Below are 26,960 nucleotides of genomic sequence, written 5' to 3'. Positions count from 1 at the left end.
TCCGCGCAGGAGGCGGGGCTGCTGGGAGCGGGGAGCCCGGCTGCGCTCCGCGGTTGCTGGGGCAGTCGGAGTGGTGTTTTGAAGCTTTTTTTCGTATTTCGGGAGCCTGGAGCCTGTGGCAGGGTTTTCCCCACGGGACTCTTTTTCATATCATTAAAATAACCGGCAGTTACTTCTGGTGCAACTAGTAAAGCAGCATATCTGTTAGTTGCTTTGTTTCCTAGGGGTTTTTTTAAGCCTGAAATCCCATGTTTTCTACACATTGTAGGAAAAGGTGTACAGACTGCTGGAGTTCCTGAAATTCAAATGCGCTTCACCTTTTCAGTTCCCTTTGCATTTAATTGGCTATAAAAGCCTAAAACTTGATTATATTACATGTAAATTCCTTCAGTGGCCATGACAATGTTATTTTAAGGACAGAATATGGTTTTATGTCGCCCGTTGCCAGGAGCAAAGAGGCAGAAGGACTGGCATGTAGCAGCCATTATTTCCCTAAAATGATGAAAATGCTTAGTTAGGATAGAACAGTTAAGCTGTTCATCATGTAAATCTCAAAATATAATCGTGTTAATTCCAGTCAGTTATACAGGAATGTTGTTTTCGTTGATTCTTTCTGTTGTAGAAAATAGCACTCTATCACGGTCCTGCAAAATATTTTTGATCTGTGTAGGAGAGATCATCTCTTCTAGAGAACCAAGTGATGAGATGTACCTCTTGCTGCACAATACTTGAAAAGTTACTGTATTTCATTCAGAGAATGAACACTTAAGTTATGATGCATTCAAGTTCATCTGTTAGTGAACAGAAAGCTAAGGCAAATCACTGACAACTGATGTAGTCAGCCTGACGCTCTTAATGTTTCAGAAGAGTGCTGTGCAAAATATTAGAAAAATGCAGTAGTGATAAACTTCTAAGCTGTTCCTTAGGTTGCTGCATGGGAGTAGTGATGTGAAATTCACAGATGTAGGAAGAGTGCTGATCTTCAGATGTGATCAACCTAGCTTTTCCAAAAATAACCTGTAGAATTTTTTTAGCTTGTGCCTTTTCAGTTTACAGCGCTGTCAGTACAACTGAGGACAGTAAGACAGTAACTTCAGTAATGCAGTGGTCTGTAACCTGGTTCTTTAGCACTTTCTTGCTCTTTTCTGAGAGCAGATGATGACTTTGAATGGTGATGTACTGGGAGTAGACGTTACAGTAGTCAGGTCTGGTGCTACTGTAGAGATCTGGGTGCTGAAACCTTGCTCAAGGTCTGGAGTTACAAGGTAGACTACCCTTAGGTGGATCATCAGCCTGTGATTTCTTTCAGTCACGATTGTGGCAGAAATCAAATGTTTACAATTTTATATGCTGATGCTAATCCAAGTCTTTGGAGAAGTTCAGCGTTTTTATTTGTATTCTTCTGTTTTTTCTGAGGAGCACACAAATAATGACTTAACATGTGTGCACAGTTTAATCAGTGTTAGCTCTAGATCCATGTGACATCTGAAAAGCACATTTCACTCTGTCAATAACTTAAATCTTGCTGAGGTCTTCAAGACTACTTCCCAACACTGAAGGAGTTAATGTTACTAAGGATTTTTAGAATCTTTCACAGAGGGAGAGGTAGGCAACCTAAATAGAGGTGTCATGAGCATTCTGCCTGTGATATCAAGTTATTCTGTGCTATTATGGATGACCAAGTTGAGCACCAACAGTTTGTGTTAATAGCCTCTTATGCTTGAATATGTTTAAGGTGCGTTTTTAGTAAAACAATCTTAGATAAGGAGCTGCATCCAGAAGTTGAAGGAAAATGCTTGAATAGCAACTTGTGTGTGACAGAGAAGGGGGTGGGGGCGCTTTTCAGGCTAGGGAAGCACTGAAGTGTCTGTGTGTTACTAAGACCTGGAAAAGAAATCTGCCATTTGTCATTGAGATGCTTCTTCTGAAAGTCTTTCGAAACATTTCCCTGGATTCTAATGTCGTGCTTTATTTTATGAAGGGCTTGAAAGTTGTTCCATCTCTATATTTGACTTGGTATATGATGGGTTGGTTTTTTTGAGGGGATGTGTCGTTTCTTTTTTAAATAATTGGGGCCTCCTTTGGAAGAGTGCTGTGTGCTTGGTTAGTGTAGGGTTAAGAGGCTCTACTTAATTTGGTGTGTATTGTGTCTTATTGACAAACAATTTTAGGATTTGTTTGAGGATTTGGTAAAAACAAAATAGTTCATTGTATGTTGTTGTGAAAACATTAAAGTGGTCTATAAAAGTCTTTGAGATTATAAAGTCTTTTTTAACTATTTAAGAGCATTGTTTTTATGAGGCTAGATGTTCACAATGAAGAGGCTGACACATCCTTTTCCTAGTTATATGTGCATTGCAGCAGCTTCACAGGCTTGTGGTATCTTACTGTTATGTGCAGCTTTTCTGTTGAAAAGCATATTGCAAAGATGCATGCCTCAAGCAAATGTATTCATTGTTAGTTACATGCTTATAATCTTTTCAGATTCCTTTTATATAATTGTAGTTGTAAAAAATACTAAATATTATCCTTTTGAGGTGGGGAAGCACATAACTCCCAAGTGTGAATGTTTAACCTAACACAGTGCAATCCTGTTATGCTGCAAATGCATGGACAAATTCAATTCCTGTCGTGCATCCAAGCCATTTATTTCACATCTCATTTTTCCTATAAATATTCACAAAGGTTTTAGAACAACTGGTTAATACTTCCTGCTTATTAGAATCTTAAAAGGAAAATAATAAGTACTTGGAAGAACATGTTATTTTGACATAACACAAACATCAGTGGTAATGTTCACAAATTATTTACTTTTATTACAAGGAGATACTGAAGTAGTAGTATAAATTGCTTTCCTCAGACCCTGATTATCACCTAGCTCATAAAATACAGTGTTAAATAGCTGTAGACACATAAAAAAACAGATTAAATAGGGACAAAGTTGGGTGTTTTTGCTTAGTTAAGTAGGAAGAATTGACTGCTGGTAGGCTTTTTAGACATTAAAGTTTTGGTTAACTTGTAGGAAAAAAATACGTCTGTTGACTGTCTAGATTACAGCAGCAAGCTTGTCATAATGTTTTTTTGTACTGTGCATTGTGTGAAAACAGTATTTCAGTAGTTTAATATCACAAATTTAAAAAGTAAAAAGGAAAAGGCTAGAACTACTAATTCCTGCATTGTTCTGTATTTCATGTACACTAGTAACTGTACTAAGTAAAGCTTATTTTTTTCCCTCCTCCTTCAGAGTTCACAATGACGAATGAAGAACCTCTACCAAAGAAGGTATGTTGAAAAATACTTGTGACTTCCCCTCCACCCCCACCAGGTAGTCATGACAGCCTGTGAAGTTGTGCTTTTCCTTTTGCTCTATAGGTTCGCCTTAGTGAAGCAGATTTTAAAGTTTTACCTAGAGACGAGCTCATCCTAAGGTAAAGTAAAAAGCAGTTTTTCCATCTGAGCGTTTTCGTGAACTTAGAATGGAAGATGTGTGACCTCCCTCTTCCACTGTTTTTAACATCTTTCTTCTGAAAAAAACTGTTATCCTCTTTGTGATACATCTTTCTTGTAAAGTTCTAATTTTGTCTCAAAGGTTATATATAATTTGGGGGGGAAAGACCTTTTCCAAAGGGAGAAAATCCTGAACAATATTTTGTGGGAGTTACTTTCTTCACTGGTAACATTAGGAGATATGGTTGCTTACATTCCTTGCTAGATAGCAAGTTATTTTTAAACATCAGAAAAATGTTATTTCTTTACTCTTACAGCAAGTTTTTTTTTCTTAGTTCATACCATTGTCTTCTCAGCATGTTCAGATATTAACAGTAAAATGTTAACATTAATTTTTCATCATCTAGAACTTGAATAAATAAGAGCCTGGTCATCTTTTTCACCTTTTTGAAAGCTAAGTGTCACAATGGAAAAAATAGGCAATCCTGTCATGCAGATCACCTGCTTAAAGAAATCAACCTAAGCAACTTGTCTCTGTATACCTGAATTTACAGATTTGTTAATAAGAATCTAGCAAAGCCAGGTGTCTCTGGGTCATCTGTTTGTCTGCTGGAGTAGTTTGTGTGTGTGTTTTGGTAAACTTTAGGTCTTGGCTTTTTGTACATTGTAAGTTACTAGCATTATTAAGGTCTTTCAAGTCAAGTATTGCTATTTCATAGAACAAAGACAAAACTGTGTGGAAACATTAGAATACAAATGTAATACTTAATGTGTATGATCACTCTTCCGGGCAAACTATAATGCCATCTACTTCTGAAGTGACAGTTCTTTATAGGAGAGTCAACATAGTCTGGCTCTGTATGTTTAAAACTGGTTTCTGGCTTCCTTTGAGTATGTAGTCTTTTGGGTATTAAAGTATGATGTATTTACACACTAGGAAAAAATGCTGCTTTGATGTTAAGTGGTTTATGTCTTGTGAAAGTTTCTGTACTCAATATTATCCCTGGAAATAACAAAGTCCTGCGAAGTCTGTAAAGCTATGGCTGCCCTTCCAGCTATAAAATTCCTATCCAAGTACCAAAGCATACGTTCTGTGCCACTTTCTTTTTTATTAAGTGTGGAAAAAAAGACATCAAGCTGTCATCAGTTTCTGTAACTTGCAATGATTAATTGCTACCATAGAAGAGATGTATTTCCAGCATATATTCAAGTGAGAATGTGATGGAATCCACCCAGGGAAGTAGAGTATGTCAGCAGCTAAACTGTGTTAATAGATGGAAGGAATTCACTAATGACAGCTGTGTTGCTATTGAATCTTCTTAGTGTAGACAAAGCAACTGCTGCTGTCAAAAAGGCTACCTGATTGATTTAAGGAGTATAACTGTCCATTATACCTCTAAGTAGAAACTTAAATGATGTTTTGGCCATGTCCATTTTGTTTGCATTAAGCAGTCCTAGGAACAGTTTTTTCTTTGTATGGGATGCATATTTAATGGATTTTATAGTAAGTTCACCTTTATCAGGTAGTGTGGTCGATGTGCTGGAGGGAAGGGATGCCATCCAGAGGGACCTGGGCAGGCTTGAGAGGGCCTGTGCAAAGCACGTGAAGTTCAGCATGGCCAAGTGCAAGGTTCTGCACGTGGGTTGGGACAATCCCAAGCACAAATACAGGCTGGGTGGAGAATGATTGAGAGCAGCCCCAAAGAGCAGTACTTGAGGGTGTTGGTTGATGACAAGCTCAACATGAGCTAAAAATGTGTGCTTTGCAGCCCAGAAAGCCAACAGTATTCTGGGCTGCATCCAAAGAAGAGTGGCAAGCAAGTCTGGGGAGGTGATAAACATCCTAGTCTGCTCTTGTGAGACCCCACCTGGAGTACTGTGTCAAGGTCTGGGGCCCCCAACATAAGTGGGAAATGCTTTCCTACTTAGTTGAAGATGTGCTAGTAGCAATTTTCAAATTTTAATTCTGATGTAATTGGGGGCAGGGATAACTTCTGTTTATATAAATTATGTGGTTTTTTTTAAACATACTTCTTTTACTGGACTCTAGAATGTTTTTAGGGGCAAAAAAATATTTTCCCTGAAGAGCCAGTAAAATGAACTTAGTGGGAAAACTTTAGAAATATGTAAACTTTAGGAATGCTATTTGTATGGAAACTTTAGTTATTTATCAGATCTCTAATGCGTTCTGGTGTCTTATGGTGAAGGTGCATGCTTTTGCGCAGAGGATTACAGTATTACTGGATACATTTTGCATTAAAGTTTTTAACTGCATCTGAAGTAAAGATATACACTGTGGTGTGGCATGACATCTGGGAGTTTGACTTTTTCTTAACAGTTTCCTGAGAGCAGTAGGGTTGAATGCAGGCCTCAGATCATACTTGCCTGTGTGTGTGGTTTTTGTGGGCGAGGTTTTTTGTGGGTTGTTGTTTTGGTGGAGGTTTTTTTGTTAACTTGTAACTGAACCCTTGGAGTTTGCTGGAGCTATGCTTGGTTGCTGGAATTTTTGTCGTACTACATCCACTGTTGTATTAGCCTCAGCTTCTGATGTCTAGTTGCAATAAGGCATGGCTGAAATTCCATTACTAGCCATCATTACAACATTCCACAAACTTGCTGTTGTTGTCACCTCTTTCAAGCTTTGTGTGAAAACTTAGCATATGGATTCCTGTAATGGGAATGCAGCCTTGCATGTCAGCAGCTGGGAGTCCATATTACTGAAAAATTATAGAAGCAGCACTGTTGTGTGTGGATATTAACTTTTACGAAGTAAGACCAAAGTCGTGCATCTGGAAACAACGCCCTTTTTTTGTTCAGGTAAATAGAAGTTTTCTGTGATAATCATTCATTTAGAGAATGGTGTTAGAGACACAAAAATTATTCCTGTAGTAATTTGAGATCTAGAAATAGAGTTTATACCAGTCCTGTTTGATCCTAGTATTGTCTGTTCTTCTCTACCAGTATAGACATACTAAACAGAGAAGAAGGAATAAAATAAACTTTAAATCCCTCTGTTAATGTGTGCTACTACTGTAAATAAGGGAAAATGATCAGAGTGAAATAAGCTGGAAAGACAATGTTTAGGAAAATAGATTTTTAAAGGCACCAAGAAGAAAAGCTACTACAAGAGGAGGCTAAGAATTCAGAAATTATAGAAGGCGTTTAAAGTCTTAAGCCAGTTAATAGATGCGTAAGTGAAAAATAAGTTACCAGGGTTGTCACAAGACTATTTTTTAAATACCTAAAACTAGTCAAAGTGAATACATAAAGAAAACAAAAAATCTTTGTTCTGCCTTTGGTTTTATGAATGTTCTTCAGAAAGTTTGTTTTTTGTTGAATATTTTGGCATGTTACCACTGAGTAAATATATGCACATCAAATGAAGTATCAGAACTACAAGTTTGATTGAAAGGAATCTAAGGGCTTACCAATATATTTGCTTATTTTCATGAGCTGAAGTAATTTACAATAATTGTTTACTGCATTAATGTGAATGTTTTTCAACTTGCTGTTAGTCTGTTTAGTTGTCTGGTTCAATTATTTTTTTTTTAATCAGTCACATGAAAAAAGTCACCTTCTGATTTTTGTCTCTCTAGTTACTAGCTTTCCCATTTGCCTGAAATGAGGTGAAAAATAGCTCAGTTGTTAGAAAATTTCTTCTGAGATGTTCTGTAGTTATAGCAAAATATCGATAATGCAAGTGTGTTAAAGCAAAGCTACTGTTTTAGAAAAAGTTCCAAGTTTTAAAACTTAGTTTGCTTATTCTCAATTTGACTATGTCGGTGTGATCTTCACAAGTTTATTTTGTACAATTTTGTAGTGTTCCTTGAAGATTAACTGCAACAGTCTTCAGCAGGTTTTTGACAAAGCATGTCTGTAGAGTCATGTTTCTAGAGTTGGCAAGTACATGACTTGAAAAATCCTTAGCATGATCAAGTACACTCCGGGTTGTTTTTTTTCCAGCTAATCTTTTCTTGTTTCAATACAGCAGTTGTTGAGAGGTAACTTAGAGGTATCTTGGTGGCCATGGGCTACATGATGGGGTTTTTTGTGGGTATTTTTTCCAGTGGTGTTCTGTAATGTCTACCTGCCTTGTGTTTCAGGTCTCCATTTCACTTGTTCTTTGTATAGCTCCTATTATGGAGGGTGGGAAGAGAGGACGGGTGTCACAATTTTGAAAGAATTATTATTTTCAAGCTGTGAGTTGAAACTTAGTCAGATACTCCTGGAGCTGTATTTGAAGACCAGCTCTTTTGTTTAATGAAATTATGTAATGTAAAAATTAAGTTATTTCTTTCTGGGTTTACTATTTAGTAGACTGTTTCAGTTTTACTTTCTAGCAATTACAATCTCCTGAACTTTGTGGTCCAACAGTGAAGCTTATGTTTCTACCCTTTTTGAAGCAGAGAGATAAGTTTAAGGGTTAAGTGGGAATACAGCTGCTCTCTTCTGTGGAATTTAAGAGAGTTAATTCATGCCAACTTCATGTTCACCTGAAGAGTTGCAAAATTTTGTTGCTGCTAGAAGGAGGAGATCTTGTGCTTACTTTTGCTTTTTAATGATGTGGTCTCACTCGCTGTTACAGATCTGTTTCATTTTAGACCCTTTAACAAGCAGTTTGAATTCACTAAATAGTAAAAAATTATCTAGTTAGATGTTACAGTTTTGACTGAGATAGTGGTAGTGTGGGTTAGGGAGTTAAAATAGAGCAGTTATAATGAGTGGCATAAAACAGTTGTCTGGGGAAAGGGTAGTTGGGAGAAGGGTAGTAGAAACCTTCCAATTCTGCAAGCTATTTAGATTTATTTTTTTCAGAATGTGGAATTGTTTTGTTCACAATATTACAGTCAGTTTTAGGATGTCAGTTTTAAGTGTTGTAATGCACAGCTACCTTTTATACTTTTGAGATGCAAAGTTGATGTAACTATTTTCATTATTAAAAGCCCCTTTTAAAAACTAATTGTCTTTTATGCAGTTGGGTAATTCTCTTTCGATGTTTTCACATTATGGTATGAATGTATGCTCTGAAAGTTTAGGAATGAGATGCCTTGATTTAATAAATTGAGCTTCAGAAAATTTTTTTCCTTTTCATCTCTGCAATAGGTGGAAACAATATGAAGCATACGTGCAAGCTCTGGAGGGCAAGTACACAGACCTTAATTGTAAGTTAGCTGAGTTTCAAAATGGTATGGTTACCTGAATGTTTGTACAGAGTGTTCAAGTAATGTCTGTGCTTTCTAAAACTGTTAGAAATCAGAGATAGTTATAACCTATAGGTCAGTTATTTGTCAGAACAAAATTCCCTGTTCTTTCTAGTGTAATTTTCAGCCTTTCCTAACTTTCTCAGCCACTAATTTTCTTTTGCAGGTCTTACACAGCTTCTAAGAAATGTATTTTTGCATCTGTAGGGACCATCTGCACCCAAAATTTCAAAACATAGCCCCACAAATATGTGGGGAACATTTCCATTAGAAAGAAAACATCTACCAAAATACTCTGTGATTGTGTCTTCAGTAGTCTAACAGGATTGTAAACTACATGGGAAAGTGAGTAGTTTGTAGAGGTCAAGGTCTAAAATGAGTCCCCAAGTAATATTTTATTTCATTAGGCAAATAAATTATTTGATTTTCAGTCTTGTGGTCTTAAAACTTGGTCTATATTCCAGTATTGCAAAAGAGAATACAGGAAAAACACCCTCTCAAATTGGAAAAGCTGGGCATGTTCTGGAAGTGACTGAATTACCAATCCTAAATCCTTACTTTTAAAAGTTGTGTTAGGAGCTGGAGATGGGCTCTTTTCTATTTTCCACTCAGTCAAAATACTTAAAAGACTTAGTACCGCTGAATTTGGCGGGTATTTTTCTTTCAATCCAAACAGATGCCCTCTTAGGTGTTACATCCCTCTTCTATTGCCACCATGTTGAATTTTGGAGAAACTGAAACATAGCAAATATAAGCAGCTGCTTTCATTCTAATCTCAAATTGCCCTAACATAGATAAGTAAATTGTTATAACACTCCCAGTTTTGCAGCTTTGGAAACTTCCAAGACAGGCTGGAGTAATTGCTGTTACTGAAATATCTGCTAAGAATAAATTGTTTAGAAATAATTGTCGTGAAGCTATTTGTGATGTTCCTAACTTACATTTACAGCCATTTTTTTTTCTCAAGTAATTAGAAAAAATATAAATGTTAATTATTCCAACTTTCTATCATTTTATACAGTAACAGAATGAATGTATGCTGTTTATATCAGTCTGCTTGCAAGTGTTCCTGTTTGAGTAATTAGAAAATATGTTAGTTTGTCTTCTCATATTTTATATATTAACTTCCATAAATGGTCATAGAATTCTAATTGTGACTGAACTGTGATTTCTGAAGTTCTCAAATGTCTTATGGTTTACTGACGAAGTGTTGAGACCAGTTTGAGAATGATCACAAATGTCACTGTTTTACTGACTGTGGATCACTTTTTGCCAGAGTGCAGGCTTCCCCTCCCCAGTACCCTTGACCTCAATATTTCTTACAGATAATAGGACAGTTCCACCTTTGAGTTGGAAGTAGTAATAGTTGGTTAAAAAGCAATTAAAAAGTTGCTTCCTATGTAAACATGGCAACACTTTCAAAAAATCTCATCTTAAGGATCAGAAAGATTTATTTAAAATCAGCTGTTGTCAAGCTTTTCTAATACTTCATAATATTTTATCTTAGTTATGAGTGAGTTACAGTTATTTTTATTGTAGTCATGCTTATTTGTTACTCTCCTGTTTATTAATTTGGTTTTTAGATTTGCAGCTCTCTTAAAAAACCTGAGACCATGCTGTAAAATGCTCTTTTTGTGTGTTATTACTTCTATTAGCTAATGATGTGACGGGATTGAGAGAATCTGAAGAGAAGCTGAAACAGCAACAGCAAGAGTCTGCCCGAAGAGAAAATATTCTGGTGATGAGGCTGGCAACTAAGGAACAGGAGATGCAAGAGTGTACTGTAAGTATTTAGAGAAGATAAGTGTTTTCAGCCTGTTACAGGAACTTTAGCTTTTGACCCAGTACCCATGTGCTATGTTTTGTAGAAATCTATAGCATCACATTTTCTGTGCTTAAAGAAATGGTAGGGCACCTAAACTTCCACTGAATTAGTAAAGATCACTTCTTAGAGCTTGCTTTTTAAATACGAGTTGTTTCAGTTGATTTTCAGCAGCAGTTGTACTTGGAAGCACTTTGCCTCAGAACGAACTTAATTCTTGCATGAGCTATGCTTACTTTCTTCTAGCATTTATCAACTGTGGATATTTACAGAAAAATGTTACTTTGCACTATCACTAGGTTCAGTAACAAACTGAAACATAAGGGTACGATTGAGTTTACTGGGTTTCATTTAGGAGGTTTTAGGCTGGTATTTACATTGGTTTTGTGTAGCAAGATACTTGTAAGCATCTGCTAGGTAAGGGAAAGAGCTACTGAATTTCATAAAGTTATTTTGAAATTGGGCAGACCTGCTTACCGGGGTTTCTAATGTTCTTTTAGTGAATACTGTTTCTGTTTTTCTCCTTTATATCTGTGGGTATTCTGTGACTTTCTCTTGTGTTTGGATTTGGTTTCTTGAGACTTCTATCACTTCTGGACTTAGGATTTTTTTTATTACCTTTTAAACATAATTTTCATCTGCCGCTTTAATTTGGCAGTTCCTGAGAGAAGAGTATAAAAGCTGCTTATTTGCTAGATTCTGTAATATGCTTCTGAGAGATTGTCCTATGAGAAATATGAGCTTTTTGCAAGACTAAAAACTAGCATTGTAGCTTTCCTCTGTTTCCTTTTATGTGCCTTCCTTTCTTTTTTCCTGTAGGTTTTCAGAGCTGTCAGGTATAGTAGGGTGACAATTCCATACACATTATTTTCACTGCTCTTCAGACCAGAAGATTACCTCAGTTTGTGGTAAGCACTGGTATGAAGAGGGCATGCAGCTTGCTTTGCAGTGGCAAAAAATTAATCACAAAGGCTGGAAGGAACTTGGAGTTTGTCTAGTTTAGAATCCCTGCTGAGAGCAGGGTTGGTTGGACAAGATGACTAAGGGCCCTGCACAGCTGGGTTTTGGGCATCTCCTGGAATGGAGATCCCAAAAACTCTGGGTGACCTGTACTAGTATTCAACCACCATCACAGCAAAAAGCATTTTCTTGCATTTAAGTGGAACTTCTATGTTTCAATTTGTGCGCATTACCTTCTGTGCTTTCAGTGGGCACCACTGAGAAGAGCCAGACTTTGCCTTCTTTACTTCACACTTAAGGTATTTATACTCATTAAGATTTCCCTGAGCCTTGTCTTCTCCAGGTTAAACAGTCCTGGTGCTCTCTGCCTCTGTCAGATGCTCCAGCCCCTCAGTCTTCATGGCCATTCGTTGGCCTCACCTGAATATGTCCATGTCTCTCTTGTGCTGGTGAGCCCCAAACTGGACCTGGTACTCCAGATGTCTTGACAGTACTGAGTGGAGAGGAATGATCACCTCCCTCCACCAGTTGACAGCGCTCCTATTGCCTCCCGGGATGCTAATAAAGATCTGTTCTGATATTATAGTTCAGCACTTCCCTAGTAGTAAGACTGCCATATTTATCTTGTTTCCTTGTTTTACTGATAAATTCTGCTATGAGGAGCAGCAGTAATAAGAGGGTTGTTTTTTTTTTTCTTTTGAACTTAGGAGCACATAGCGGAAACAATAAATTACAAAAAAAAATAAAACTTTAAAAGTGGAAGTTTTTAATCAAAACCTAATTTATGTGTACTATTTCCTCCCTTTTTCTAAAAGAACAAGTTAGAAAAAAATTTCAAGTAGTTATGACCATGAATTTTGACAAGATAATGAAGAATGTAGGATTTTTCTTCTTTACAGATGTTTATTGTTGTGATGTATAGGCTTTCCAGAACATCTGTTTAGAAGAATTTCTGAAGAGGTTTTAAAAATTTCAGTGTATTTAAAGAAAAAAAAAACATGGTGGAAGGACTTATCAAAAGAAAACAAAAATCACACATGTGTAACCAAGCAACCAGTATTTTTCTAGATATTGACACATGAATAACATCAAGGATGTAATCTCCTCCATAGTGTGTGAGAAGATGCATCCTTGACGAAGATGGGTGAAAGCTATAATGTAGACATTCACACCTAAGTGTTTTCAAGTTAGGATGCACATAGTTTCATGAATCTCTGGAGGACTACTTGGCTTCTTATTACTAGATTGTAATTTTTTTCAGTAATGTGTAAGAGTGGCAAAATAAATCATACAATGTTTTGATTTGGAAGGGACATTAAAGATTATCTACTTCCAACTCCCACTAGACCAAGTTGTTCAAAGCCCTGTCCAGCCTGACCTTGAGCATAGGGGAGGACTTCCACAACTTCCTTGGGCAACCTGTCCCAGTCTCTCACCACCCTCAATAAAGAATTTCTTCCTAATAACAAATATAAATTTATCCTTTTTCAACTTGAAACAGTTCCCCCTTGTCCTGTCACTGCATGCAGCACAGTTCTTAACAATGAGCAGCTGAGGGAACGGGGGTTATTTAGTCTGGAGGAGGATGAAGGGAAACATTATGGTTCTCTACAATTACCTGAAAGGACGTTGTAGTGAGGTTGGTCTCTTCTTCCATGTAACTGATGATAGGTGAAGAGGAAATGGCCTCAAGTTGCACCGAGGAGGTTCAGGTAGGATGTTAGAAAAAATATATTTCAGAAAAGAGTGGTCAGGCATTGGAACAGGCTGCCCAGGGAAGTGGTGGAGTCACCATCCCTGAAGGTGCTAAAAAAAATGTGTAGACATAGCACTTCAGGACATGGTTTAGTTGGATGGTGTTGTTGGGTTGATGGTTGGACTTCATGATCATAGAGATCTTTTCCAACCTTAATGATTCTATCTGATGGGCTGTTGAAAAATACCAGCTAGTGTGTGCTTTAATGTTTGGAAATATGAACAGCCATTAGACACTTCAGTGTCAGAGGGGGCATGTCCTGCGATTTGACATTGGACATAACTATTCCTGTGTATTCAGCTCTGGACTGAGGCTGGTTCTTACTGTGGGCATATTCTTCTGCTCCCCACTGCCTACCACCTGAAATATCAATGGGAGGAGAGATGTGCTTAGAGGGGGCAGAATGGGAGGTTTGGACTGGCTAAGCAGGGAGATGAATGGAATAAGGAAGTAGGCAGAAGGGTTAAGAGATATGGGCTTACTTAGGCGTGGGTCATTTTGGGTGGAGGCTGTTAGATATGGGTGGATGAGAAGCCTGACAGGTGAAGAGTTGCAACTCAAGAAGGCATTTGTGGAGGGATGGAGAAGTTTGTGTTGAAAAAGCTGGAGGAATAAAGGTCTTTAATTTTGGGGAGGGAATGAGTAAGGGTTCTTAAGCTTGAGTAAATTCTTTCTATGCTGCTGTTTTAGGAACAACAGCTGATGTGTTACGTGGGGGCATATTCAAGTGGTCTGTGGTTGCCTAGAAGCATAAGCTAGAGACACCCAAATGAGACTGCTAAATGGCTGACATTTGACAGAATCAGCTGGATCCTCTTGAGAGTGTAATTACGCCTTTATGGCATGAGTGAGGAGCAGGTGGCAGCAATTCTTTGTGCTACTGGTCCAAGAAACCTGTTGCAGTTCTTAGTCTGGCAGTAGAAGAGGGAGGGAGCTGGATCAAGGTACGGCAAGGAACATGGTCTTTTTTTCCCCTCAGTGATGTCTGTATAAAAATAGGTTGGGAACCATGTTGCTGTATATTCCTGGAATATGTTGCCAGCTGGAGTGTCTGTATGCAGACATCTGTTGAGCTAGGTGTTAAACCTTCTACCAGTGCTAACCTTCACAAAGAACTGACAGGTTGAAATGCTTCCAGTAGTGCATGTGTTAGGAAGTTGAGTAGAAAGAAATATAAGATATATCAATATAAACAAATTACATAAATATTTATTCAGTGAGCAACATCTTGTGCATTCAGTGAGGTAAAGGACCTGTAGGAGTAAAATGCCATCCAAGAAATATTGGAATAATTTAATTTGGACTTCCTGCTTCTAAGTGGTGTTTGTAGGTGGGTTCTTGAGTGCTTAATTTCTTTAAAATATTTTTATGCAGTGCTTTATTCCCTATATATTTCATTCTGAACACAGAAAAATTTGTCCATTTGAAATTTAAAATATTACGGATATTTTAAGTTTTGAAGTATTTTTATAATATTAATGTGGAGTCAATGGAAGTATTTTGGTAATTTCGATAACTTTGAAATAAAGTTTAATAATTGTTGCTACTTAATATATAAATTAAACCATGTTATCAAGTGACTGAGGGTTCTACTGCATGTTTTTAAGGTAAATAGAATGTATTTACACATAAATGGTGAATAATAAGTATAACGTTTTCTTGTAACAGAGTAACTGTATAAACAGGTAAATGGTTAAAGTGGCAGTGCTTTTTGACTGTGCTGCTTGTCCCAAGTAAAGCAAAGTGTGGAGGGAGACTCTTGTTCCCTCTTTTTTCTGTTGACATCTTGTACTGTTGATAGGTGAAACTGTTGATATCAAATCTGGTTGTAAGATTGTGTGTGTGCAGCAGGAGGCAAGCCCCTCCAACTCTCAATTACTGTTTCTTTTTTAACCTCATGTAATCTTGTTCACCTCTTTGCCAATGAAGAAATCTGTAGTATGTGGAGTATAATACATTGAACTTCAGAAAGAACACACTTCATTTAGGCTGATAGGATTTTAATGACAAGCCAGCTTCTAAATACACTGTTGAGTACATTTGAAGGTGGTCTGTTGTGATGGGATTAAAATACAAGAAACTTTAAAAAAAGTTAATCCTGTTTAAATACATAGAAGTTTTTATGAATGCTAAGTATAAAATAAATCCTCAGTTGCTCCTTCTGAAATTTTGACTTTTTTAAGTCTTCTGGGTTATAAGCTATAACATTGTAAATATTTTTGGTTGTGTTTACTGCAAGAGAAGCAAATTCAACCAAAAAAATGTTTTAATTGTTAATATTACTGAATTATTTTATTTAAAAATAAATATGCAGACTTGCATCATAAGTGTCTATCAGATTTACAAAAAGCCTTATAAAAGTTTATAAAAAACTTTTTTTAGTAGTTGCTTCAGAATACTACTTGCTAATATTGGCTCTAATGTTCCATAATAATTTTTACTGAAGTTACAGGAAGTTACTTGATTCTTTGTGTATACTTCTGCTTTTCCCTGAAAGACTGCAAGCATCTATAAAACAAAGGGAACACTGTAATGCTCCAACCATTGCTTTGACAAATGTAAACTAGGATGGAGAAAACAATTTGAAGCAGAGGGTTGTGTTGAGGGGGAAAATTGGCCTTGAAAGTTTTAAGCTTGGTAGGTGATGGGATGGGAGATGGGGTGTGAATATGCACATTGATAGGGTGCAGGTGGGCGAAAGTGATTTTTATCCTGCCTTTTTGAAGTAAGAGTCATTGAAAAAGGTCAAGGTTCCTTGATTCGAATTAACTTTTTATTTGTTTCTGTGTGAATTTTAAGATTTAATGTTGTATGAATAACAGTCTCTTTTCTTATTTTATGCAGAATCAGATTCAGTACCTCAAGCAAGTCCAGCAGCCTAGTGTTGCCCAACTGCGATCAACAATGGTGGACCCAGCCATCAACTTGTTTTTCCTAAAAATGAAAGGTGAACTGGAACAGACTAAAGACAAACTGGAACAAGCCCAAAATGAACTGAGTGCCTGGAAATTTACGCCTGATAGGTAAACAAAACAAATACTCCCCAGTCAAGACTTCCCTGACAGTCCCACTACGAGAATGCTATGGTGGGACAGCCAAGTACTCGTTTCCACACCAAGACTCAGACGTTTTGAGGCAAAAGCCACATTCTTATACTGTCCAGCTTGTAATGCTTAATGTAAAACTTACCAGATGAACCTTGTGTTTCAGCTTTTTTCTCCCCCTTTGCTTCAGAGGCCTGACGGCGTCGGACTATTCTGAAGAAATGGCCATCTTCGAAAAAAAATCTTTCCTAGAACATGTAGACATTTGCAAAATTGTTCTATTTGAAGAAAATAGAGGGAGAAACAGAAGTCTTAAGTCTGTGGCACACTGTGTCTACAGACAGTTTGGAGGAGAGAGAACATAGAGATTATAAATCATGAATTGAACATGTAAAATTCCCGTAAAATGTAGAAGTGGAATGTGCTGCACTCTTAACCTTGAGCCTAGTGACTTAGAGACACTAAGTCAGTTTTGCCAATAAGACTGTGGACTTCCTGCTTGTTCACTGAACTGCTGGGTCAAAACTTGATGAGGTGAATTTTGCATTAAAGAGTTTACTTGCTAACCAGTTTTGAATAGCCATGAGAGTGCTATTTGATATCACAACAGTGATAGTGTACACATTTGACTGTTCAGCTTTGGGTTCCCTAGCACTCGATGGAGCCTTAAGTCAATGCTGCTAATGAATGAACTGTTTTCTGGATGGTTGGTAATACTGTGGACACCTCAAAATTAGGACTGTACGAAAATGTACATTCGATCTAATTGCAGGTTTAAAATCGTTGGAAACAATATATATTTGATCACAACTAGCATGTAGAAGAAAAACTGGTTGTGACAAGTATTTTGCTGCATGTTTTCGTGCAGAAATGAGAATTTTTTGAACTTCTATACTAGAAACTGATCTCAAATGCTTAATACAGAAGGCACAAAATGGCAACTGTCTTCAGTGTTGGTGGGGTGTTTTTATTTGTTTGTACACCGTTTTTTTTGTATTGCACTTCTATATAAAATGTGCCTTGACATAGTTGTAATAGTTCAAGGAACACTACTGGTTATACTGTTGTATTGTGAAACTTGTGGGATGAACGAGAATTGAACAGGTTGTTGTTTCTGCATTGTCTCGTTCTCTGAAAATAAGTCAGTATTTTAACAGACCAAAAAAACCCAACAACTTTAAAGGCATGCATTTTCCTCGTTGGAATCAGCAAAGGAGCCCTTGCTATTCTCTTGATGCCGTTGTTCTGTTGTCCCGAGTTACTTGTAAGAGTAGTGATTTGGGACAGTTGGGAGTGGCATGTCTGAGGTGTGTAAAGTGAAATGCAGATTTGGTATAGCATTTGTGTGTTTATTTTTTCCCTTAGCAATTTAAGTACTATTAGTCATCTGAGGTTTTGATTTTTCAAAGCAGTTGGACAACCTCTTATAACTCAGTCTGGTCCTAGAAAATTCAATTTTAAATTAAAAAAGATACCAAACTGTCACAGAAGGTGGTGTATTCTAACTGTTTTGCTGACTTCTATTAAGATGGCATTACGTATTTTTAACTGGGAAGTATCTTAACTGTTGTGCTTCAGATGGTTATTATGGGATTGAAGAGTAGTGGACTTAATGCAGGTTTGTTTTTTTTTTTTGCGAGAGTAATGGCTTAACACCATAAGAAAAACCAACAGAAAAAGTTTACCTTTTAAAAAGTTATACATCTGGAATGATTTTGCTATAGCAGTATCTAAGATTTTAACGATCTAGCATCAAAACAGAGGTAAGACTTGCATTAATAAATTGTTAACGTATTACCAAGCCATTTGTAAAGCTCACTATAGTGTGCGGATAGAGGAATGCTGTTCAGATTGCTTTTTCAACTTGGAGTTCAGAAAAATTATTTAATACATGAAGATACAGGTTGGTTGTTAAGTCCTAAGTCTCTAAATGTGTGTGTACAACTAAGGAGAGACAAGTAACTTACCACTTTTCTTTCAAGAAAAACTATCAAAAGAAAATTGTTATTGCTGTAGCTATGACATACTCTGATGTGCACGATAAAAATTTAAGTCAGCAGTGTGAGTGTGCATTATTAACATGCAGTAGCTAGAATACAGAAAACTTAGTTTATTCCCTGCTGAATAATTGTGGCTGTCTTAACTGGGTTAAATTCTATTGATTTCTATTTTGGAAAGGTAAAGAGATGGTGACTTATGTAAGATTTATAGGATTTTTCATTGTCTTAGCATCCTGCCTTGCTCCACCCCTCCTTTAATTGCATTAATTGTCCATTCTTGTGTGCAAGTACTTCTATTTCATGACATCTGACCTAGTGTTTGGAAGAGATAATTTTCCTGTTCAGATCCTGAACTGGTGTTCTTACGGGGTAACATGTTAATTGCAATCCTAAGTAGTAATAGTTCTGGGCCTTAACCATAAATAGGGGTGTAATTGTTGATATTTGGAGGGAGAAATACAAAGGGTGTGTAATCAAAGGAATGGCTATGCTAGTAAGACTAGTACAACAAACTACTGGTCTTCTGAAATTTAACCACTTATATTCTTACAGGTTTTGTTGCATGTATGATCAGGAGGATTTGTGAAGACAATGCCAAGCTTAGTTTTATAGCTAGTAGGAGTTATTTTAATAGTTACTGAATTTTAAATTCTTGCATGTGTTTTGTTTGGGGGTTTTTTTTGTATATTGCAAGAGAATGTTACTTGGTGCCATACTAGGTCTGAACATCTGGAAAAAAATTCATGGGAAGAAATAGCATTATAGGTAACTATGCAAATTTCTATACAGGTAATAAAAAATTGACATCTTGGCAGGAGTTAACATGAAGAAATTATTGGGATTCTAAAATTGTCCCAATTCCAAGGTAACTGGTACTAATTCTACAGTTGACATTGTTTTGTGAAGAGAGAAGCATTAAGCACTGTGAACTTCTTCAACTTGTAGTCATGATGAATACAGTAACAGGAGTTTGCAAATTGCTAAAAATCATTGCATGTCTGCCTAATAACTTTTGGGTTATGTCACATTGGTTATCTCCAAAGCGGTCCTGCTTTACACAGAATGAACATCTCTAAGGAAACTTGCATCTTAAGTGTGCGACTTGGACTGTAGTAGGTCAGCACAATTTAAACTTCAAGGACCTGGCATTGGACATCACATCAAGAAAGAAAACAGGTTGCTGCCTTTAGCAGAGTTTCAGGCTTCCAGGACTTTACACTGCTTCTGGAGCAACCCATCTGAAAGATTTGGGAGATTCAGTCGGAAAATGTTAAATGGGGCAGAGTTGGCAGAACTTTAAAGTTTTCGAAGGCTCGAATACTTAAAAGGTAGTTGACAAGGAAATACTATTTTAAATTCTTCTGGTTGGGTATTTTGGTTGCAGGAGAGAACTGTAACTGAATTGTAGCAGAAATTTCCTGTTCTACCTTTTTAATCCTCAAAATTTCTTTCAGTCTTTGTCACTTGTTTAAAAGCAAACAAAAAAAAAATTAATGACCTTCTTGGTCTTGAAAAGTAATGCAAGTCCTACCATTGGATTCACAATAAACCTGTTCAAGTTTGGGTTGATGTTTTTTTGGTGGAGCTTACACTTCAGTAGAAAAGAGAACAGCTTCATAATGTAGCTAAGCCTTTTAAAGGAGAACCATTTGTAGTTGATATTCTGACTTTAGCAGATCAAGAGTCTTAAAGGACTTTAATTTTTCTCTTTTATGGAGTCAGCTGTATTGCCTATATATTAATTTGCATATTACTTCCTATAATGCTTTACAATGCAATTTTTATCATGAAGATTAAAGATGTGATGTTACCCATTTAGTAAAGAAAATCTTGTTAGTTAAAAACATTTTTTCCTACCTGTTTTTAGTTTCTTTCAGAAACTGAACATTACTCATAATCTGAAATCTCTCATTCTAAAGGAAGTAGTTTAATAGTATACTCCTTCCTTAATTCCCTGCCAATTTTTAACTGTTTCACTTTCTCCTCACCATGCACGATGTGGTTAGGTAAAGCTCATCATAGATATAATGAAACAGACTGTGTACATTACTGTCAAATACATAAATTTACTTGAAAAATAGACATCTTAATTTTTTTAAACAAGATACCTAGACAGCATTTGAAAGGCTGTCTAAGCCTCTTAAAAATGGATATAACTATGAAAAATAAACATATCATTTAATATTTTCCCCCAGGCAACTTTATTCTCTTCACCCAACTTTAATTACTAAGTTATACTACTACAATAAATGAAGATGGGTTTTATTGATAATTCAGTTTACATGTGTAATTTCTATGCAGCACTTGATCTTTTGAATTACAAGGCACATCTTTAATCGAATACTTAACTCCATTGAGAATTATCACATGCAAGATTGTGCATATTGGTAATCCAGATGTTGGTATCAGAAAAAGAACAAAATGCTTATTCATGAATATCTGCAGTAATAAAACTTCTGCTTTATGAGACAGTGACAGAAGATCGACTGAGATTGGAACACCACATGGTAACTATAGGGAGACTTTCTGCTATGACAATTACGTTGAGGCATAATGTTCCTTGAATTGTAACATGCAGAAATTGCATCTCCTTTTTGTCTGTAATTGTAATTGGGGAAGATTACTAAAGGTTTTATATTCATTTTGTGATAGATGGCTCTTTCCTTTGCAGCCAAACAGGCAAAAAGTTAATGGCGAAGTGTCGAATGCTTATCCAGGAGAATCAAGAACTTGGAAGGCAGCTGTCCCAAGGACGTATTGCACAGCTTGAGGCAGAGTTGGCTTTACAGAAGAAATATAGTGAGGAACTTAAAAGCAGTCAGGATGGTAAGGGATTTTTTTAAGAATATGGAAGTTGCCTTGCACTTCTGCTAGTTTAAATTCTTGGTGATACACATACTCTAAAACTATCTTTGCCAGAATTAAAAAGAACAATATCGAGTAAAACATGACAATTGTAAGGTTTCACTGGTAGTCTTAAGTTTTAAAAAACAACAAAACAAAAAATTAACTTACCTTTGGGGGACTGGTTGGGTTTGCAGCTGCAGTAGTGCAGCAGTGTTTGAATTTGAAATTGCCAGATTTCATACTGTAGGCCTTGCTTTTTCATAGGGAATCTTTGCACTGCACACATTACTGGTGACTTGGCAAGGTGAAAGCTGTTAACATTATATGAAGCTAAGCATGCACTGAAAAAAGAATGTTCTGGTTAACTCTGTCTCATTTTGGAATTATTTTTTTTAAAAATCAACTTTTTATCAATGCCTAAAAATAAGACTTTTTTTTTGCTTCATCTTATGTCCAAATATTACAACATCATAAACCTAAACTGAAATTACCTATAAACTCTGACCTCTTGCATAATTTAAATGGAGGGGAAAATACAAATAGTAAAAATCATCCGTTGAGAGTTCAGCATAGAATCGGTGGGGTCTTGGGAAATGAGCTATCTTGATATCACATAAAACTGACTGTTTTGAGTTTACAGCTGAAGCCTGTAAGATAGCATAGACCTGACTGGGCGTTATTTAAGTCTGACATTGCCTGTATTTTTAAGGGTAGATTTCCCCAGCATAGGGTCATATTTTTGAAAAGGTTGCAGTAAAATATATAACAACTAGAATTCTTAAGGTAAATTATTCTTTCTGTAATGACAAGTTGTTTGAATAGTTACCCTTTTACTTCTTAATAACTGTTTAGATAATGCGCTTATCTAAATTTATCAAGTTCATAATTGAAACAAGCATGGACATTCTTTAAAGATTGCTGCTCTTGAATTCAATAAAGTGTATTCCAGAACTGAGATGTGTTCTTAGCCCCTATTGCTTATTTCTTCTGTGAATGAAGATTATAATAATTCTGCAATAGGAGTTTTCCTAATTATTTTTTTTCATTACAGTAAGATCGTTTACATTTTATGAAGTTTTCTAATAATAAGCAGTTTGTATTTTACTGGCTCCATCATAGCAATGGTGCAGTTGAATTGAAGACTAAGGGAGACAGTCTTTTACCATTTCAGGTCAATTTTTTTTTTCTCCAATATGCAGTCCTAATTGTAACAACCTTTTTCTTGGTATATAAGTGCAAAACACCTTGTAGAATTAGTTAAATTCTGTTAGTAAGAGTCGTACTTTTGGTGTTCTGTTACACAGGATTTGAAGGATTAAAAAAAGAGCTGGAACTTTCCTGAAATGTGACTAAAATGTCTTTTTTTTGGTTTGTTTTGTTTTCACTGATTAGGCTCTTGTAAATATTCAGATCTGCTATATACAGACATAGTTTATGGTCACTTACAGTTTTTCTGCTAAGGTTTTATATTTGAGTAAAAGTAGATACATGAGGATGTAGTTGCAAAATATTAATTGTTGGAATTGAGCTGTTTTCCAAATAGCCTTCTTTCTTGCCCAGAAATTAATTTATTCTCATATGTTCTGAGTAGCAGTATAAAAAAGTATGCAGGTCATAGTTAAGCGTTTCCTCCTTCAGAGGCAGAGTATCAAAACTAGTGCATACCTGATGGCTGAAAAATTTCAGCATTAAATGTTGATTTTAATTGTTTTGTCTGAGATTGAAGCTTTATATGGGCTATTAAGTATTTGCAACAAATGTGTTTTCTTTATATAGAATTGAATGACTTCATCATCCAGCTTGATGAGGAGGTAGAGGGTATGCAGAGTACCATTCTAGTTCTTCAGCAGCAGTTGAAGGAGACTCGCCAGCAGTTGGCGCAGTACCAGCAGCAGCAGTCCCAGGCCTCCAATCCAGGTACCAGCAGGACTCCATCTTCTGAGCCTACAGACCAGGGAGAGGCTGTGGGTAAAGACTGCAGCCGTCTGGCAAACGGACCAAGCAATGGCAGCTCCTCCCATCAGCGGACGTCTGGGCCTGGATTTTATAGGGAGGGTAGCAGCACAGAAGATGACTTCCCGGCTTCTCCAGGGAATGGTAATAAGCTGTCCAACCACTCTGAAGATAGAACTGGTAGAGGAGGTGGTAGCTACATAAACCAGCTCAGTACTGGGTATGAAAGTGTAGACTCTCCCACTGGCAGTGAAAACTCTCTCACTCACCACTCAAATGACACAGACTCCAATCATGATCCTCAAGAGGAGAAAACAGTGAGCATGAAAGGTAACAGAACTGTGGGTTCTCGTCATGTCCAGAATGGTTTGGACTCCAATGTAAATGTGCAGGGTTCAGTTTTGTAACATTTTTCTGCAGCATTTTTATACAGTGTCATTTAAATTGGGAGAGGATACTGTCCAGAAGCCGTTTAAATTAGTGCATACTTGTCACAATTTTGCCTTTTTGTGGGTTTCTTTTTGCTTCAATACCTCTGCCACTTTGGAAATTTTAACAGTTAATTACGTTGGATGTTGCTAAAAGGACGTTTGTGTAGCTCAAGTTATTTTTATATGAGTTAATGTGAAGTTGAAATAGAAATTATTTCCATAAAGTATAACATAAATGATGATGTCTGTACAAATCTGTGTATATCTAGAACCTGTGCTGTGTAAGGGCATTCTTACTCATACTGTTATACTTACACCACCTTCAAGATTTGTCATAATAGCTGTGGGTTTATGACTGCCAAGTTTGCCCAGTACAGTAGTTTTATCACTAAAAGATGGACTTACTGAAGGAAGTCCTGTAGTAGTTTCAGTGTTAATTACAGTTTTTCCCACCATACATCTGTGCATTTTCTCCTTAGGTGACCGAATGTTTATGAATTGTGTGCATAGTTACTCAGTTTTTAAGAGCTGTTGTATCCTGTTTATGCATATTGCTCTGTGACTCCAATATTATCTTACCTGTACTGACCAAACCTAAATAAAAACTTTTAATAATGTAATTTTCTCATTGTTCTGCATTGGCTTACATTGATTATTTGTATGCAGTGTATTTATAGTACTTGCCTTCTTATTAAATGTGTTGTCTCACTCCTACCTGATACACCTTTTTCCAAAATACCTGAAGTTGTAGGTGTGCACTGTTCTAATAATCTTAGGCCAGCCTGGTAGTGCTTATTCTACAGGTTTTGTCCTTATCAGAAGATAAGGAAAAAGGAAAAAAAAAATAATTAATAAAAGTAAACCTTAGAGTTGGAACCTGACTTTTATAAAAGACTAAAAAAAAACCCAAATCCAACGAAAAAGCTACAAGTGTCCAACAGGTAAATACACAAATGAAAACTGCAAAACTTGAAGGAAGTAGTAATTCAACTTCTTAAATCTGAGAACTATTGTTTTTAAGTGCCTGCCTGAGGAAACTCACTTCTTAATAGGTGCAGTGAAGGAAAAAAATACCTTTAAGCATACTTCTATTGTTCAGTAGCAGTGAGTTGGGAATTTTTCAGACCCTGAATTCCTGGTGGTTATTTTCTGTCTGCTAGTTTAGTGATGATAGCACATACATAAGGCGATGAAAAAGCACTGGCTTTTTAGCACTGTTGAAAGGGAGAATAGAAGTACTTAGCAGTATACTTTCTGGTAGATGTCAGTCCAATTTCAAGTTTTTTCTGCTTGTGGATCTTTCTTTTGCCAGGTGACTAATACAATTTTCATGTGTGGTGACTAAAACAATAGTAAATACCTTATAGCTTTGCAATTAATTGTGGAAACAGTGAGACTGCTTGAAAACAGTATTTCTCCAAAGCTCCATGTCATACTTGAATTTGTTTCAAATTTACAGTTGTTATAAATTCCTAGATTATAGAAGGGTTTCTGTGGTACCATTTTTAAGTGGCATATTATATGAGAATTAGCATCTGCAGTGGTATTGTCCAAGACAAATAGATGTAATTAAAATACTACTAACTCTTATCTATGTTACAGACATGGTAGTCTGTGCCACTGCTATTTTAATAGGGTTCACTTAAGTTTATTAAAACCACTTAGTACTTGTCAATGGAAGCATAAATTCCATTGGTTATACCTGGTTGTTTTTTGGATGTTACTTCAGCCCTTTACCTGAAAAACAGCAGTTATTGAGTGCATGAAAAGTGACAAGTAACTACAAAAACATACCAGCATCTACTACCCGAAGTAATTTCAAGTTCACAGGAATTCCTGATGGTGATCTTGATCTGTAGTTGCTAGTGATACCGTATTTGGTCTTAGTGTCATATTGCTCGATTATCCATAGCGCATGTATAGGTACCTCCTGGATCCTGTTGGCAAATGTATTTGTAAGAGACTTGAGGTGTTCATAATAGATTATAACTATGGCTTTATCTGATAATATAGATGGGGTAAAAAAAAAAAAAAAAGCCTTGCAGAAGAATCTGTGGTCATGGTTCAAATCTCAGCCTCAAATATGAAAGCAACTCATGCAAATAAAATGGTAAACATTGTTTCACATAGTATAAGGAATTAGGAATATGTAAATTATCTTTGGAGTTACATCAATTGCTCTTAATTGTGGTAAGGGTTAAAACATGCATAGCTTTCAGGTGGTGACAGCTTGCTACTTAAATCTGCCTGCTACTAAAAGACATTTATGTCTTAAAACTTCATATAAGGATGATTTTAATTTTCTCAAGTGTGGTACTTTAGTTTTTAAATGTGGGGGGTTTTTTTGCTATTTCAAAATTCAAATTAGACCCTCAGACTAGAAGTTAGTTGTTGAATGAACATAATCATAAGGCAAGATCTTTCTCTGCTTAGAGAGTATCTTCTAAATAAGCAGGCTGGGGTGTTTTAATTTTTTTCAAAATGAAAGTGACTCAGCAACTGCACCCATGATTAACAAGGTGCATCATATATTTGACTTATTACTGCAAAGCTTTAGTGAATTGCAGTGTAAGAATACATAGAGAAATGCTAAAACTGGTAGTATTCAATGCCTGGCTATCAATGCTTGTATTATGGCACTTAATAATCCTGCATGTAGTTGGCTCATTTTAACAGAAGATGGCATTTCCTTGATCACCAATAAATACAATACATTCCTCTTTTAAATTAGGTACTTTCTTAATCTAGGGTCCCTAAAGCAGTGAGGGGACAGACACACCGCTGTACTGTGCCTCTCAGTAAGCTGATTCCCTACGGGTCTCTCCTAGTGGATTTCCTGGCAACTTCCAAGATAAGGTAACTTATTTTCAAGAGGGTTGTTCAGACCTAATCCCTGCTGAATTTTTGTAACTTGTGGTTTTGTATAGTTTGACAAATGTGGGTTCTGTAAGATCTTAGAAAATAGATGTTTATTTTAAAAGATGACTAACAGCGGAGGGGCTTGTGGTAGCAGAGATTATTTATGTACAATTTTACCTAATGTTTCTCTTGTCTGCAGAGTGTCACCTAATTGAAGTAAGAGTTCTCCTCACTGACCTTTCTGTAGAAACCATTTCTTCACGGCTCTTTGAACCCATTTGCACTAAGTACACCAGTTATTTTAGCTGACGGTGTTAAGGTTACTCGAATGCAGGATTCTCGCCAGCGTTAAAGGCTGCTGAATTACTACCAGAAAGCAAACGTACTTGGAGACAAGATGCGCACAAAAATGAGGAAAAGGACAGAGTAAGTCGCAGGCGAAATAGCTGGAAAGGTTTTTGCAAGCGCTGCTGGTCGTGGCGGTGAATTGGCAGAAGCACGTATTTGCCAGGCAGGTTTTCAGAGCCGCTTTGTGCTCCTGCGTCCTCCCTGGTGTCCGAGAGCAACGGACAGGACCCCCCGGCACGCACTTTGCTGCTCGCTCGGCTCCGCCCCCCGCCCCCCGCAGCAGGCACCGCCC

The 26,960-nt window shown here is 36.7% G+C and overlaps 1 protein-coding gene across 2 annotated transcripts; it reads left to right on the top strand.

Moving 5' to 3' along the window:
* The first annotated feature begins 3,248 nt into the window (after positions 1 to 3,248).
* Positions 3,249 to 24,081, top strand: WTAP (Wilms tumor 1 associated protein). 2 transcript variants are annotated; one of them, XM_009999986.1, is made up of 7 exons: positions 3,249 to 3,282; positions 3,373 to 3,428; positions 8,551 to 8,609; positions 10,304 to 10,431; positions 16,031 to 16,209; positions 20,902 to 21,056; positions 22,854 to 24,081. In XM_009999986.1, exons 1-7 carry the CDS (start codon positions 3,253 to 3,255, stop codon positions 23,435 to 23,437), a joined length of 1,191 nt encoding a protein of 396 aa, XP_009998288.1. In that variant the 5' UTR covers positions 3,249 to 3,252; the 3' UTR covers positions 23,438 to 24,081. The 2 variants fall into 2 exon arrangements, with proteins under 2 accessions (XP_009998288.1, XP_009998289.1); XM_009999987.1 differs by lacking the exons at positions 20,902 to 21,056; positions 22,854 to 24,081 and adding an exon at positions 16,421 to 17,577 and having other exon boundaries at positions 3,253 to 3,282.
* Positions 24,082 to 26,960: the final 2,879 nt, after the last annotated feature.

The sequence above is a fragment of the Chaetura pelagica genome, unplaced genomic scaffold (genome assembly GCF_000747805.2).
Source record: "Chaetura pelagica isolate M959 unplaced genomic scaffold, ChaPel_1.0 scaffold135, whole genome shotgun sequence".
NCBI lineage: Eukaryota > Metazoa > Chordata > Aves > Apodiformes > Apodidae > Chaetura > Chaetura pelagica.
This window is presented reverse-complemented; position numbering and strand designations above follow the sequence as displayed.

Excerpts from the sequence above, each read along its gene's own strand:
- WTAP (XM_009999986.1), top strand. The coding sequence starts at position 3,253 with ATGACGAATGAAGAACCTCTACCAAAGAAG. Across the intron at positions 3,283-3,372 it reads AAGAACCTCTACCAAAGAAG|GTTCGCCTTAGTGAAGCAGA; the intron begins GTATGTTGAAAA and ends TTTGCTCTATAG. Across the intron at positions 16,210-20,901 it reads TGGAAATTTACGCCTGATAG|CCAAACAGGCAAAAAGTTAA; the intron begins GTAAACAAAACA and ends TTTCCTTTGCAG.